General features: G+C 35.5%; 1 protein-coding gene across 1 annotated transcript in view; it reads left to right on the forward strand.

Annotated features, from left to right (window-relative positions):
• The window catches only part of LOC117110155 (rhomboid-related protein 3-like), a 26,065-nt gene that overhangs the window by 6,272 nt on the left and 5,179 nt on the right, over positions 1-14,614 (forward strand). The window contains exons 3-5 of the mRNA XM_033252769.1: positions 8,722-8,886; positions 10,341-10,574; positions 11,252-11,400. Coding sequence (XP_033108660.1) covers positions 8,722-8,886; positions 10,341-10,574; positions 11,252-11,400 — 548 coding nt within the window. The remainder of the gene's footprint in view (positions 1-8,721; positions 8,887-10,340; positions 10,575-11,251; positions 11,401-14,614) is intronic.

Here is a 14,614-nt window from a genome sequence, read left to right on the forward strand (position 1 = left end):
AGATATTTGTTACCAATATAAAAACTAACTTATATAGCAATATCTTTTTCGATGAATGTTTTTATATTTTGCTGCTATGTTTCAGAAATCATTGTGTTGATATCATGTACAGTACAGTATCTGTAACATATTGTCGTCCGTAAGGAACATACTTAACCATAACTTTGTGCAGTTTTTATGAATTTTAGAAAGATAGATAACAATAAAATTCTTTTATAATAATTTTGTTTTCTCCCTTTGATTTGATAGACCAACAATTGTGATCCATATTCACGATGACTACCGTATGTGGCATATTCTGAAATTTAATGGCAAATCTGTATTAATCAAAAATATTTGGAGAGTTCATTGCAATGAAAGTTTCTATTTTTAAGTAAGCATCTATTCTTGTGTGGAATTGATACATTTTTTCACCTTTGTTCTATGTACTATATATTCAGGGGACAACCTTATAAGGGACACATTTCTTGTTCAGAAAATATCCGTTTAATAGTGGTTCTTTGTTTTTAAAACTATGGTAATTTAAAAGAACTATGATAAAGATTATATAAAAGCAGTGATATAGAACTAGACTAAAAAAATATCTACGGTAGCATGATTATGTGGCTGGAACGTCGTCTATACATACGGTTATTGCAAAATTTAGTTATGGGCTTCCAGCGCAGCCAATTCCATGCTGTGTGCTGGTAGGCAGAGGTATGGAACAAGTAAATTTTTATGTTAAAACTTAACAAGTGTTATGTAATTATAGATCGAGGAAAACTATGGGACAGTACCACTGTACATTGACAAAGTACCATTATCGAGGGTTTGATAGATATCAAGAATATCTCGTTAGATCTGTTATTCAGTATTTTTCTCAATACTGCCTTTTTAGTGTGGTATCCTTGTTTACGTTTACCTTGCACCAAATGCTTCTAATAAAGTTTATTTAGGTAGATTATTTTTCCAGTTAAAAGATAAATGGCTTGGGAGTTCTGCACTAGATACATTTATTTTTAAATTAGAATTTAAAATTTGAGCTTTAAAAATGATTATAATGAATTTTATCTAATTATATTGTGGTGGATTTAAAGGTGAAAGCTTCTTATGTTCATTATTCAAGCAAGAACCGACTGCCGCCATTTATGCATGCATACATAGCTCATTTTTCTCTTAATTCAGTATGGCTGGAAAGTCTTCTATACTTTTGCTTGTGTTTTACTTGCAACTTGCCGTTAATGAAGAACACATTATCTGATCGCTGGTGCGATAAGATTCCCTGTGTTTATTCAAGCATTACGTTCGAATAAACAGTTTTCTCCGAACTGCCTTGCTGCTCCGATTAGCCATGCGAGTAAAGATTTTTTTTTTCAAAATAAATAGCAAGTCACAAGCATTCTCTTTCTACATGGGCTAGTAAACTGGGTACAACTAAGAATTTGAGGAGTCCGCTGCAGAACCTAAAAAGGACCAGAGGAACGATGATGCCTGGTAGGCTTCTTCTACAAGGACATGTTCCCTTTTTGCCTACCAGACTCTTTACATTTGAGTTTTGAGTGAAATAAAATTATGAAATTATGAAACAATTGATGACCAGCTGAAAACAGTGGTTATGTATGTATGCAATTAGGTATGGTATGCTCCAGCTATTTAATGTGACCAGATTGTCCAACAACCTCCAAATCGGGGGAAGCACCAATATCGTAGAGAATTGCAGCTTTACATAGAACTGGGGTGGATGCAGGATTTGGCGGTAGGGGGTGCGTGAGAGTGTATACCACCTTCTGTCCAAAAATATGCATTGGGGATAAGGTGCGAACATTTTAAGAACATGCACTCTCACATTTTACAAATTTTACCAGTACCATGTTCATAATGATAAAAATAATATATCAAAAATACAAATCAATTTATTTTTCTTAATACAATTTATGAAGGGGGGGGGGGCGGGGGGGTGGGATAACACCGTCTGCACCATCTGCATCCACCCCAGTAGATTTTAAAACCTTCACCTCGTGTATACAGTACTGTTTCTATTTGACATGCTATCATTCAGGTGCAGTTTGTTGGGGTTGTTCTTGATTCTGCCGTAACAGTCAGTGTTGTGACTACAGTTTGCTATCCAAATCAATACCACAGGGTGATCTTAGGCCTCTATTTAGAGGGTTATTTTTATGTTCAAGATAAAGATTTGGTTCTTTAAAAAAAGTGGTCTGGAATTAGAGTGGTCTTTATTTTGAGGGTGAGAAAGAAACCCTCCAAATTAGACAATTGTTGCATGAAAACAATGTCTAGAAGCATCATCAAGAGGAGAAGGCACGGTACAAACTGGCCGGCCATACATTACAATTCACATTGCATCCGGGAAGTCTTGTTGCTGCCAGTGGCGGGGGTTTGCAGTGCTTCTGAATAGCGTGTCCTGTAAGCTTCAACCACTAGGCCTAGATGTACTGAGTTTGTGTTTGAATGTCCGCTGTACAACGTTACAAAATAATGTTACGGTACTTCATCCATTTATGTCAATAGATTAAAATTTTTGGGCATGCGCAGATATCATCAATGTAACATCTCTGTAAACTTTACAGACCTCACTGAGGTCTGTAAAGTTACCAGGCTTTTACACGGATGTTACATTTGTTTAATATGGATGTAAATTCACACGCTTGTGTAAATGTAACAATTTCTTGCATTTTGATAGATTTTTGTACGTGTGAATTGGGTATAAGATGCCCTGTGGACACCATCCCTCACATTCTGATGCTACAACTATGTGGGATTTAATTGCTCAACTTTTTCTTTAAACAGTTCCAGATATTGTGCTAAAAGTTGGAGTCTCAAAAAACCGTCATCCAAAAGACCTTACATAGTGCTCCTGTAACCTTCCAGTGTATTGTGATGAAAATGAGACTTGCAAACTACATGGTGTAGACCTGTGCATTGCATACATGTTGTATAATTATATGCCGCAGTAAGGGTGATATTTATTACACAAGCCAATATATCTCTTACATTTTGTGGCTATCAATTTTAGAACCATGTTTATATTTAGAATAGATGCGTTCCACTTTGATATTAATATTAAAAGCAGGACATTAATAAGTGAATGTAGTATACTGTGAATTATTGAAACATTACATCATCAGTATACTCATTAATATTCATGTTCTCATTAATATTTATGTAGTCCTTGCAGATTTGATTATTGATTCCCAAAGTGATTCAGTATTAACAAATAAGAAAAATTAAACAACGAACTTTATAGAATATACAAGGTAAAAAAAAAAAAGAAAATAATAATATTGTACGTTATAGTTTAACATAACAATCAAAAAATACATTAAAATGAAAAAATATGTGCAAGGTAAAGGAAATGTTTATATTTCCTTTACCTTGCATATATTTGTTCATTTAAATGTATTTTTTGATTGTTATGTTACACTATAATGTATAGTATTAATATTATTAATAAATAAATAATAATAATATTATTATTATTATTATTAATTTTGTTTTCTTCATGTGTACTTTATAAAGTTCATTGCTTAATTTTTTCTTATTTGTTAATACTGAACCACTTTAGAAATCAATGCTTTAGCACTGAAAGTGTCATTGTGTATAAAAAAAGAATAAATTAAAAAAAGATTTGTTGACACCCGTCTTGGAGATAAATGATTTATTTTTTACGTAAATGCATTGAAATGTATATATATATATATATTTCTACAATATATGATATTTAATTCATTGAAATTATATTTAATTAATTATTGCCACTGATTGTTACTATTATTGTGGTATTAATGTTATTGGGTCGTATGTGTAGTAACGTGACCAGCTATATTTCACTGGTCGTGGTTGTATGTGTGGATGTATAAATTTGTTGTAACGTGACCAGCTGTATTTCACTGGTCGTGGTTATGTGTGGATGTATAAAGTTGTAGTAACGTGACCAGCTGTATTTCACTGGTCGTGGTTGTATGTGTGGATGTATAAATTTGTTGTAACGTGACCAGCTGTATTTCACTGGTCGTGGTTGTATGTGTGGATGTATAAAGTTGTAGTAACGTGACCAGCTGTATTTCACTGGTCATGGTTATGTGTGGATTTATCAATTTGTTGTAACGTGACCAGCTGTATTTCACTGGTCCTGGTTGTATGCGTAGATGTATAAAGTTGTTTTTCGCGTCGGGTCTGTATGCACTAAAACTAGGTGCGAATTGTTACCATAGTCGCATTGTATGTTTAATATTTTAAACGTCAACCTAAAGACTCTGAGGATAAGTTGCATTTGGCTGAGTCACACACTACGCTGTCTGAGTTGGCATTGATATGCCATAAGTTGGTCTTCTGAATAATCTGGTGTACGTCCCTTTTCAACAAAATTAAAACATATCATCTCATACAGCAGGAGTGGCGCCCGGATTGGCTTGAGGGGGGGGGGGGTAAGTCTGAACCCCGATGCTGATATCACTGATGAGGGGGTAGATGTCCCCGACAAGACCAATGTTGGTGTGGTTGGGCGTCGCTCGATGTATTCTGAAAATTTCACAATTTAGGTGTTACAAAGGCTTTATTTAATTGAGTATGTACAAAATAAATATTGTTTTTTTCTCCCCGACGAATTGTGGTATTTTTTCCCCCTACTAGCGCCACCCCTGTTATGTCGCAAATCATGACAGCTTAATAACAAAGATTTATAATGATTTGATTGGCTAATCCATGTGATATTGCTTCTTCCGTGATTTTTCTAACATATTTTATAATATTGTATGTTTTGCCACATATGGTGTCATATGGCTTCTATTAATTGTTAACATACAGTATTGTGTGCTAGTGAAACTCTTTCTGTCCTTTCATTTTACTATGTGATTGCTATGAAATGATGTATTTTGTATAATGTATTGCAAACTGTGAATGGCAAGCTTTTTATATCCTGATGTTCTTGAATCTTCAGAGAATAAGTAAAATCCATGAATCTGGTTTATCCGTTTTATATCCTGATGTTCTTGAATATATCTTCAAAGAATAAGTAAAATCCACAAATAGTTTCATCTGGTTGGCTTTATTACTGTTGTATAACTGTTTTAATCCTTAATAAATCAAATAGAATGTATGTTGGCTTACTGCGAGTATATCATGTCATTTCAAGTCTTCTTGATAACAGACCAAAGCTCGCAGTAAGTTAACGTTCATTGTTTTTGGTTTATGATTTAACAGTTCTGCAAAGAACATATGGATTTGAATATTTTCTTTTCTTTTTTTGTATTGAACCTAATTAATAGGTGACCTGATATTAGCTTAATACCGGTATTGATGATAAAAAGTGGCCACATTATAACATACTTTTTAATGTATTTTTTAATTTATTTATAAGCTAAGGGGATGTTCAAACATACTAGGTTTAACCGTATGGTTTACATGTTACATAGATCGTGTACCATCTTACCTACTGACCTTATAACACCTCACCAGTTTAATCGCAGTGGTCTTCATTCAAGTTCTGATACCAGGCTGTTGAAGATGCTAGAACAGACTTCAATCGATCAAAGGGTTCTATGCTGCTGCACCAAGCCTCTGGAATGACCTCTGACATGACATCCGACACTGTACATCAATCACACAGTTCAAATCTTTTCTGAAGAGTCATTTATTTACTGTTTAAATATTCAAACATCCTGCTTTTACCTTTGTTTTGTAAAGCGCTGTTGTATATTTGAAGAGCGCTATAGAAATGACTGCAATAGCGTGAATCTTCACAGTCCATCAACAGTGCAAGACTAGGTATCTGAGCATGGCCAACCGAGAATGGTTAGTGTGTGGTTCAAACAGCCTACAACGAAGTTCACAACCTTGGAAAGGAAAATTCTGTGTTCCATGTTACTTATACACGTAATTCACACAGAAATGCAAATTTATAAACAAATTGAAACAGGGACACCTTATGAGATCAGGAAGCTTGTGATGTTCACACTTGCACATTCAGTGTAAGTAAAAGTCTAGGGAAAAACAGTTTCTGGGGCCAGCCCCATCATACTTGAGCAAATCAAAGTTAAGGAAGGCTACAATAATTGAAAACATTCACAGTGCAATTTTGCATTCTGAAAAACAATGTCTAACTTGTTGTATTGATAAGCATTCCACAGGAGAGTATGCACAACTACTGGCCTACAGATAGCAGCCTATACTGTGCTATGGCAAAGTTTGTATGTTTCACTGTTTAGAATGAATCAGAGATGTTTGTAGACTGTGTGTTGAATGTTCATTCATGTGAACACCAAGAATAACCCATAAAAGTCTGAGAAACACTGGAAAACAATCCCCAACTCCCCTACTTTTTTCCCGAAGTTTTTTGACATGCACATATTGCACATGGGTCCATGACTTGAACAGATCTTTTTGAAGACGGTGCACTTTTTCATCCTGGCATTTTAGCCCTCCACAAGGAGAGCAGCAGATGGAATAGAATTGGATACGTATTACACACACGTGTTCCTGCAATAATTGTGCGATTCAGGTATCAGTGGATCATTTGTAAAGGGATATTGACTATTTACTACAAAATTTACTTTTATTATGTGATGATATTACAACTATATGAAAATTGTCACTTGATTCTTAACTATTGCTATTATTCCAGTAATTTTTTATTGTGTGATGTTGGTACAATGCACTGTGAATTTATTGATAGATATTGCTATGCACTGTTGGTTTATATTTGCTTCTTTCATTGCCTTCTCTTGTGAGAGACTTGTGCTGCTGCAAACATATTCGGATACCCTTCATGATTTTGTAATTATTCAAGAGAAACAACATCACTTGATTTTTCCCTTGTGAGTTGCTATCTTATTATTGCTATAATTAGTTTAGTCGCAATGCAATCGCTTCATGCTTGTGAGCGTCAGCCTCATTTGGATTTGACTGCGAATATCGAATAGAATGCAGACAACAGATACTTAAAGTGGGATCATAATAGGCCAGTGCAGACAAAATAACTGGCATGGAATATTGATTGTTGAAAATGGAATGTTTTGTTTATTCAACACTACTGGTAATTATTTCTAAATATAATGATAATACGATCGATAATTTAGATAATTATAGCAGTTAATGAAACTTTGGTGATGATGATAACTTTAAACAAAACTGATAGTTTATCTTATATTGAGACTTTCTATATTTTACTGTCTGCTTTATAGTTCAATGAGCCAAAAAAGTGCCCTACAGCGACTGCTAATTGATATAATTAGCTAAGACTCAAGAAACATTTATATATAAAATTGTTTTTTAGTTGTTTATACTCTTTCCTTCTTGGGACATTCAGTGCACTAAAAGAAAAAATTGGAAAAAAGAATAATAATATGAAACTATTTGGGTGATTGGGTGATGATATCATCAGCTAAACATCATTCATAAAATAAAAGATTTGTAAAATATAAAGTTTGAAATGAGAAGGTTGACAATAATCTGTATTTTCTGACACTAGGTTCTGCTTTTTGCCATACTAGTCCAAGCACATGGATCATAATCCGTTCCTACTATTTTCCCTTCTGGAAATTTCAGATTTAAAATATTTCATATTGGACAAAAAAGGAAATTTAATTTTTAATCTTAATCTTTTAATATTTTCTTACAGAGTTCTGCTATTTCCCTCTCAGAAATCTGCTAATTCAGGTTCCAGACATAAGAGCCTAATAAAGTTTACATGGAAGAATCCGGTTTTTGTCAATATCTCAGAAACATATCTGCACCTTTTCCACTTGTTTGACTGCACTGTAGTTGCAGGGAGAGGGAACGCCTAGCATGGTACACACTGTACAAAAAATCAGATACATTTTTCGCTTCTCCTCTCGATTGGTACTGCACGCTAACTACTCGAACACGTCTCCCTGCTCCCGAAACTGCCCAGCCTCCTACAATGTAAAATAAATAAGCATCTTCCATATCAATCACAACAAATAGAATAAAAAATGCTGGTACATACCGTAAATGCTCCAATAAGCACCGCTCTCGAATTAGTGCCCCTCGCAAACAAGTGCCGCTCTCGAATAAGAGCTGTGGTGCTTATTTGAGAGTATACAGTATATTACCCTGTGTGTAATGAAACACTTTGAGAAACAGGGTAAAATACAGTGTATATATAGTGTTAAAATGAATAAATTACACAACAACGCTTTTGAATAAGTGCCACACTGATGCCTCAAAAATTGTATAAGTGTCGTGGTGCTTATTCGAACATTTGCAGTACATAATTGAAGGAAAAAGTTGCATTAGTGAGTGAAGGAATAATAGTATTTCCAAGCAAGGCCCAATCAGTGGTAAGCGCAAATGCAAAAATGCAAAAGAAATGTAAAAGAGTTTACAGTAATATCAGAGTGATAATTACTGTGAATTGAAGTAAAAAGCCATTGACCTTTTGACCTTTTGCCGTTTTCACTTTTCAAATAAACCTGTTAGGCACACTCACTGTGGCGTATAATGGTCATACGAAAAAGCGAACTCCGCTCCCCGGAGCGATGGACAATGTGAAGCCATCTGCTGATTGTCGGTTGCCGATTGATCGTCATTAAAAATGATCCTTTACGCACACAGTGTGGCACTACTTCCTCCATAGAATCGTGTCAGTTGATGACAATCCGGCGTAATGAATGCCCGTCTTTAGACATGCTTTCTCAATGGATGATATGCAGATGACAGCCCTGCAGTGCATATTTATATTTAAATTATTTTCATATTTTACAGTTTGATGTAAATGGAGACGGTAAAATTAGCATGGAGGCTTTTCAAGTTATTCTTTACAAGTATGGACTAAAAGAATCCATTGACCCACACAAACTGTCTGTCTTGGAGTCTACTATAGAAGAAAATATTGGAGGCTACATTGGCTACCATGAATTTTTGAATATTGTGAGTAAATTTAATATTTTTTTCAAGCGCAAAGTATCTTTTTTTTTTTGTATCCATATACTCTTTTACTAAACCCAAATTACTGTAATTGCCATATGTAGTCAATTGAAAATGGGAGCTCCGTTTGTGTTTATTTTTAAAGCAGATTTTACACCTATTTTCAGTAGTGTAATGCACAAAAATATTTCTATACAAATATATATTCAAGGCGGTACTGATCAGAATAAATTATCACATGTATTTTAATTTGTTTATTAGGAACTTCACGTGAGACTTCTTTTGTACCTTGTTTCGCAAACCCGGCATCCGCCAAAATTGATTTCAAATAAAATGTTATTTTTGACCAAATAGCGTACCCTCCATCACAAAAACTGGAAAAGTTTTTCTTTATTTTAATTACGCCCGCCTCTGCCTTAAAATTTTAAAAAATTAACTATGTATATTTCTTCCTATTTATATAAATTTAAAGCATTTAACCATCCCATTACTACACTGTTTGCAAATTTTTATTTTTATTTTCTCTTCTATCTGGATTTTTTTTTGAAAAACTATTTGCTAAAGAAGAAAACTTTTTTTCCGCCCTCCTCTGCAATGCCACAATATGTGTGCAACGAATTGTTTTTAACAACAATCCGTTCAGACTGCCACCAACAACAAACGGCATTGTGTTTTTCGCACGCTCACAGGGGGCGGGTTGGATTCCTTATATTTTTCATTTCATTTATTTCATCCAATTTTAAAAACATTATACAACGACGAACGACAAATGTCATACAATGCAGTGAGTGCCAGGCATTAGCACTGCACGTAACCGGTCATAGGTCAACCATACTCAGTTACCTGCGGAGATTTCTATAATGTTGGCCCGGCATTAGCGCAGCACGTCACCGGTCATAGGTCAACCATACTCAGTTACCTGGGGAGATTTCTATAATGTTGGCCCGGCATTAGTGTGCACGTCACCGGTCATAGATCAACCATATTCAGTTACCTGGGGAGATTTCTATAATGTTGGCCCGGCATTAGCGCTGCACGTCACCGGTCATAGGTCAACCATACTCAGTTACCTGGGAGATTTCTATAATGTTGCAGCTTATGTATCAGCTAATTTTATGTATAAAATACCACTTGTATACATAGGTGGCAGTGACATATCTATTTGGAATCCTTGAAATGGGGAGGGGGATGATAGGGGGCGCGAAATTAACAAGAGGGGACAGCACCAGCACACAAAATATGGTGATTTTAACCTACTTGAGGGTAATTTTTTTTGCTTCAAATGTTTCCAGTGGGGGGTAGGCAGCTGGCGGGTGCAAGCTTTTCTTGGGGATGTGCGCTCCACCCACTCACCACTCACTGCTGGGTGGAAAGAGAAACGTAGGTAAAGTGCCTTATGGCTGAATAATTGCCCTATCAATATTGCTTATTATATGTGGAAATATTTCTTATTGCAGATGAATGAAAAACGTTCATTAAGTTTTTCATTAGCAGTACGTACAAGATTGAACGATTGCGTATCTGGGCACCTCTATCAATTCACGACAGAAAGTCACATGACCCGTTGGCAGTATTGTCTAAAGTTAATTGGGAATGAATTTTTAACCAATGATAACGATCGAGCCAATTTTACAAGCAATTTCAGGTGGTGTTTGCCACCTGTTTTAATTATATGTATGTGCTTAATTGAGGTGAGTTGAATTGTCTTTTGTTAATTGTGTGGTTGGTTCAAGACTATCTTGTTGCTACTGTTCTGGACAATGGTGTGATCTTTTTTTTCTTTTAGTGTTTTTAACAAAATATGCAATTTACTGTACATGAAACAAGGACTATGTTGTCTTTATTATGTTTTCTGTTTCCAAAATTTGTTTGATGTCTTTCTTCGGGTTGGTTATAACTTTACAAAATACTGTATATTTGATAACCTTCTTTCTTTCATATATTTGCTAAACAATGTTCTTGCTTTTTTTGTTTGGTTTCTATTTTGTATTTGTTATGGGCATACTGTAGGCTTGGAAGAGGGATGATACCCCCATGGTAATGCACCCCCATGGTAACTAAATTGTGTTTAAAATACTTATATTAAAATAAAACAATTGAACATGAAGTTTTTATTGGAATAAAGACTTAGTTCTCCATTTTCAATCTCACACCCCCATATTTTCAACCCTTCCTCCGGCCGAGACCAACCTAAAACCTGTTGATCACTATTTTGTTGCTTCATCCTATGTTGTTTTTCTTATAGGTTGGTTCCTATGTTTTTATTGATAACCGTGATGTTGTTTCTCTTTTAGATTAGTGTCTAGAGACTAGCTACGCTCTGTTCATGACTATGTTGTTGCTTCATCCTATGTTGCTTCTTTTGTAGATTGGTTTCTATGTGTATAGTTGTGTGTTAGTGAAACAAGACTTTAACTTGATGGTTGGACCAGTCCCAAAAGAGAGTATCTTAATTTTTAACCCTTCAAAAAAAATTCAACTTTGGAGATTTTTTACATACTTTGTCTTCCATGCTGGGTAGGTAAATTATTATTAAGTTTTTTTTCTTTTGTTATTTACTACTTTTATTAGTTAAATTCAATTCATAGATAATATTAAAGGAAAAGTTTACCAATTTTAAATAAGTATTGACTCTAAAATTATATAAAATTTGTAAACTTCTCCTTTAAACCAAAACAAAAATCTTAGCTTTAATAACTTAAAAACATTTTCAATTCCACTTAATGAATGAGTTGATAGCTTGGCGGTTAAGAGAGTTGATCAGTGGCGGCGCCGGGATTTCCCTGACAGGGGGGTCCAAGGTCCCCGACGAGAGAGCTGATGTGCCCGATGAGAAAAAAGTATGTGGTTGGGCGTAGCTAAAAACCATTTCGAAAGTAGCCCCCCCCCCAAAATAACAAATTTAGCGTCTATTATAACATGTACAAAATACATATAATTTTTTTGAATTTTTTTTTTCCTCGACGAATTGTGGTTTTTCTCCCCGACCGGGGTGGGGGGATGTAGCCCCCCTAGCTCCCCCTCCTCTTTTCTTTGTATGTGGGTAATCTGTTATTTCGATTTCTTTATATAAGTGAATCGGATTTTAGATAATAAGAAATGGTTTGTACTGTAGGTCTTTAGCCGGCCGCGCACAGCATCGTACAATAAAAATGCCGCTCTCCGTTGGGCACAGTGGATACTCGACTTTACACATGCATTTTTTGAGGCTTTACACATCATTTTCAGGATTTGAATCTCCAGATAATTAAAATCTGTATTTATATAAGAATATAGTTTTCTGTAGAGGCATAAACATTTGTTCAAGAGATTCTAGAAAAGGGTAGAGTTGAATAGCTCAATGGTTAAGAGTTGACTTGCTCAGTGGTGGTGCTTGCCTTCTGATCCCAAGGTCCTGGGTTCAATTCCTATCACAGCTGGACTTTTTCTCACGACCAAAAGAGACTTGGTTTATGAAGCACATGGCCGGCGGAACCGGGGGGGCGGGGGGCCCAGGCCCCCCCCCCCCCACTTTTTGGCAAAAAATATATAATGTCTGGCGATTTTTGTATGATCGGAAATGCAAGAAAGAACGAGGGAAGAAGGAGGAGAAGGATGGGAAAGAGAATATATATGAGTACCCGACCGAGTTACATTTTCTCGCAATTCACATTGGCGGATATGGGGGAGGGGGTCATGGGTCCTGACCCCTCCCTTGGGCAAAGAAAAAAAAAGGGGAAAAAGAAAAAGAAAGGGGGGAAAAAAAAGAATTCTAGACCTACCTTTTCAGGACCTGTGAGCTGATTTTTTTTTTTTGATTTTTTTATATTTTTTTTGTTACATTAAGAAAATTAGAATTTTGAACAACATAAAAGTCATTAAAACACACTTCAAATGTCGGGAAACCTCATTTCCCGCCATCTAGGAATCAAAATTTTCAAGGTGGCGAACCCCTGGACCACCCTTTCTTTTTGGGATTTATCGATTTATGGCAAAAGAATACGCATGCAACTACTCATTTGTTTATGTATGAATACGCACATAAAATAAAAAATGAGAAAACCTTGAATTTTGAAGAACCTAAAATACATTTCAGAAGTCAGGAAAGCTCATTTCCTGCCATCTAGAAATCGAAATTTTCCCGGGGAACACGGACCTTTTCTTTGGAGTTCATTGATTAATTGAATCACTTTCAAGAGGGTGGGGGGCACCTTGAATTTTGAATAAATTAAAAGACACCTAAGAAGTCGGGAAAGCTCATTTCCCGCCACCTAGGAATCAAAATTTTCCCGTGGAAGAACCACAGGCTGTCTCTTATACACACCCACCTTTCTTTTTGGGATTTATCGATTCATGGAAAAAAAATACGTATGCAACTTACTTAAACTGTTTGTATACACACATAAGGCCTATTTACTGTAACAACAATGGGAAAAATTTATTACCTTTAATTTTAAAGAACTTAAAGTCGGGAAAGCTCGTTGCCCACCACTTAGAAATCAACATTTTCCCGGGAAGAACTCCAACCTCCCTTTCTTTGGGTTCATTGATTCATTATAATAATTTTCAAGAGGGGAAAACCTTAAATGTTGAAGAAATTAAAAGTAATTAAAAGACACCTCAGAAGTCGGGAAAGCTCATTTCTTGCCTTCTAGGAATCCCCCGGACCCCCTTTCTTTTTGGGATTTATCGATTGATTTATCGAAAAAAAAAAATCGTATGCAACTACTCAATTTTTTGTGTAGGCCTATGTATACACACATAGGCCTATCTACTGTAATAACAATGGGAAAAATTTACCTGACCGTTTTCAAGAGGGGAAAACCTTGAATTTTGAAGAACTTTTAAAGTCACTAAAAGAAACCAACATTTTCCCGAGAAGAACCTGAACCTCCCTTTTCTCTTTGGGTTCACTGATTCATTATAATAATTTTCAAGAGGGGAAAACCTTGAATTTTGAAGAATTTAAAGTAATTAAAAGACACCTCAGAAGTCGGGAAAACTCATTTCCCGCCTTCTAGGAATCAAAATTTTCAGGGGGGAGGACCCCCGGACCCCCCCCCTTTTTGGGATTCATCGATTCATGGAAAATTCGTATGAAACTACACATTTTTTTTTTTATTTTTATGTATGTATACACTTAAGGTCTATTTACTGAATAACAATGGTAAAAAATTAAATGACCGTTTTCAAGAGGGAAAAACCTTAAATTTTGGAAGAACTTAAAAGTAATTAAAAGACACCCCAGAAGTCGGGAAAGCTCATTTCCCGCCTTCTAGGAGTCAAAATTTTCCCGGGGGACGACCCCCAGACCCCCTTTCTTTTGGTGATTCATCGATTCATCGAAAATTCGTATGCAACTACTCATTTTTTTTAAATGTTATGTGTGTATAGACACATAAGCCCTTTACTGTAATAACAATGGGAACAATTAAATTACCTGACCGTTTTCAAGAGGGGAAAACCTTGAATATTGAAAAACTTAAAAGTAATTAAGACACCTCAGGAGTCGGGGGAAAACTCATTTTCCGCCATCTAGGATGGAACCGCCTTTTCTTTTCGCTTATCGATTCATTGAAAAAAGAATACGATATGGAACTACTCATTTTCTTAAGGTATACACACATAACAGGCCTATTGACTGTAATGAGAAAGTTTACCTTACCGTTTTCAAGAGGGGGAAATCCTTGAATTTTGAAGAACAAAGTCATTAGACACCTAGCTCAAAAGTCGAGAAAGGTCATTTCCAGCC

This window comes from Anneissia japonica, unplaced genomic scaffold, assembly GCF_011630105.1.
Source record: "Anneissia japonica isolate Jap-2015-1 unplaced genomic scaffold, ASM1163010v1 scaffold288226_len153066_cov224, whole genome shotgun sequence".
Taxonomy (NCBI): domain Eukaryota; kingdom Metazoa; phylum Echinodermata; class Crinoidea; order Comatulida; family Comatulidae; genus Anneissia; species Anneissia japonica.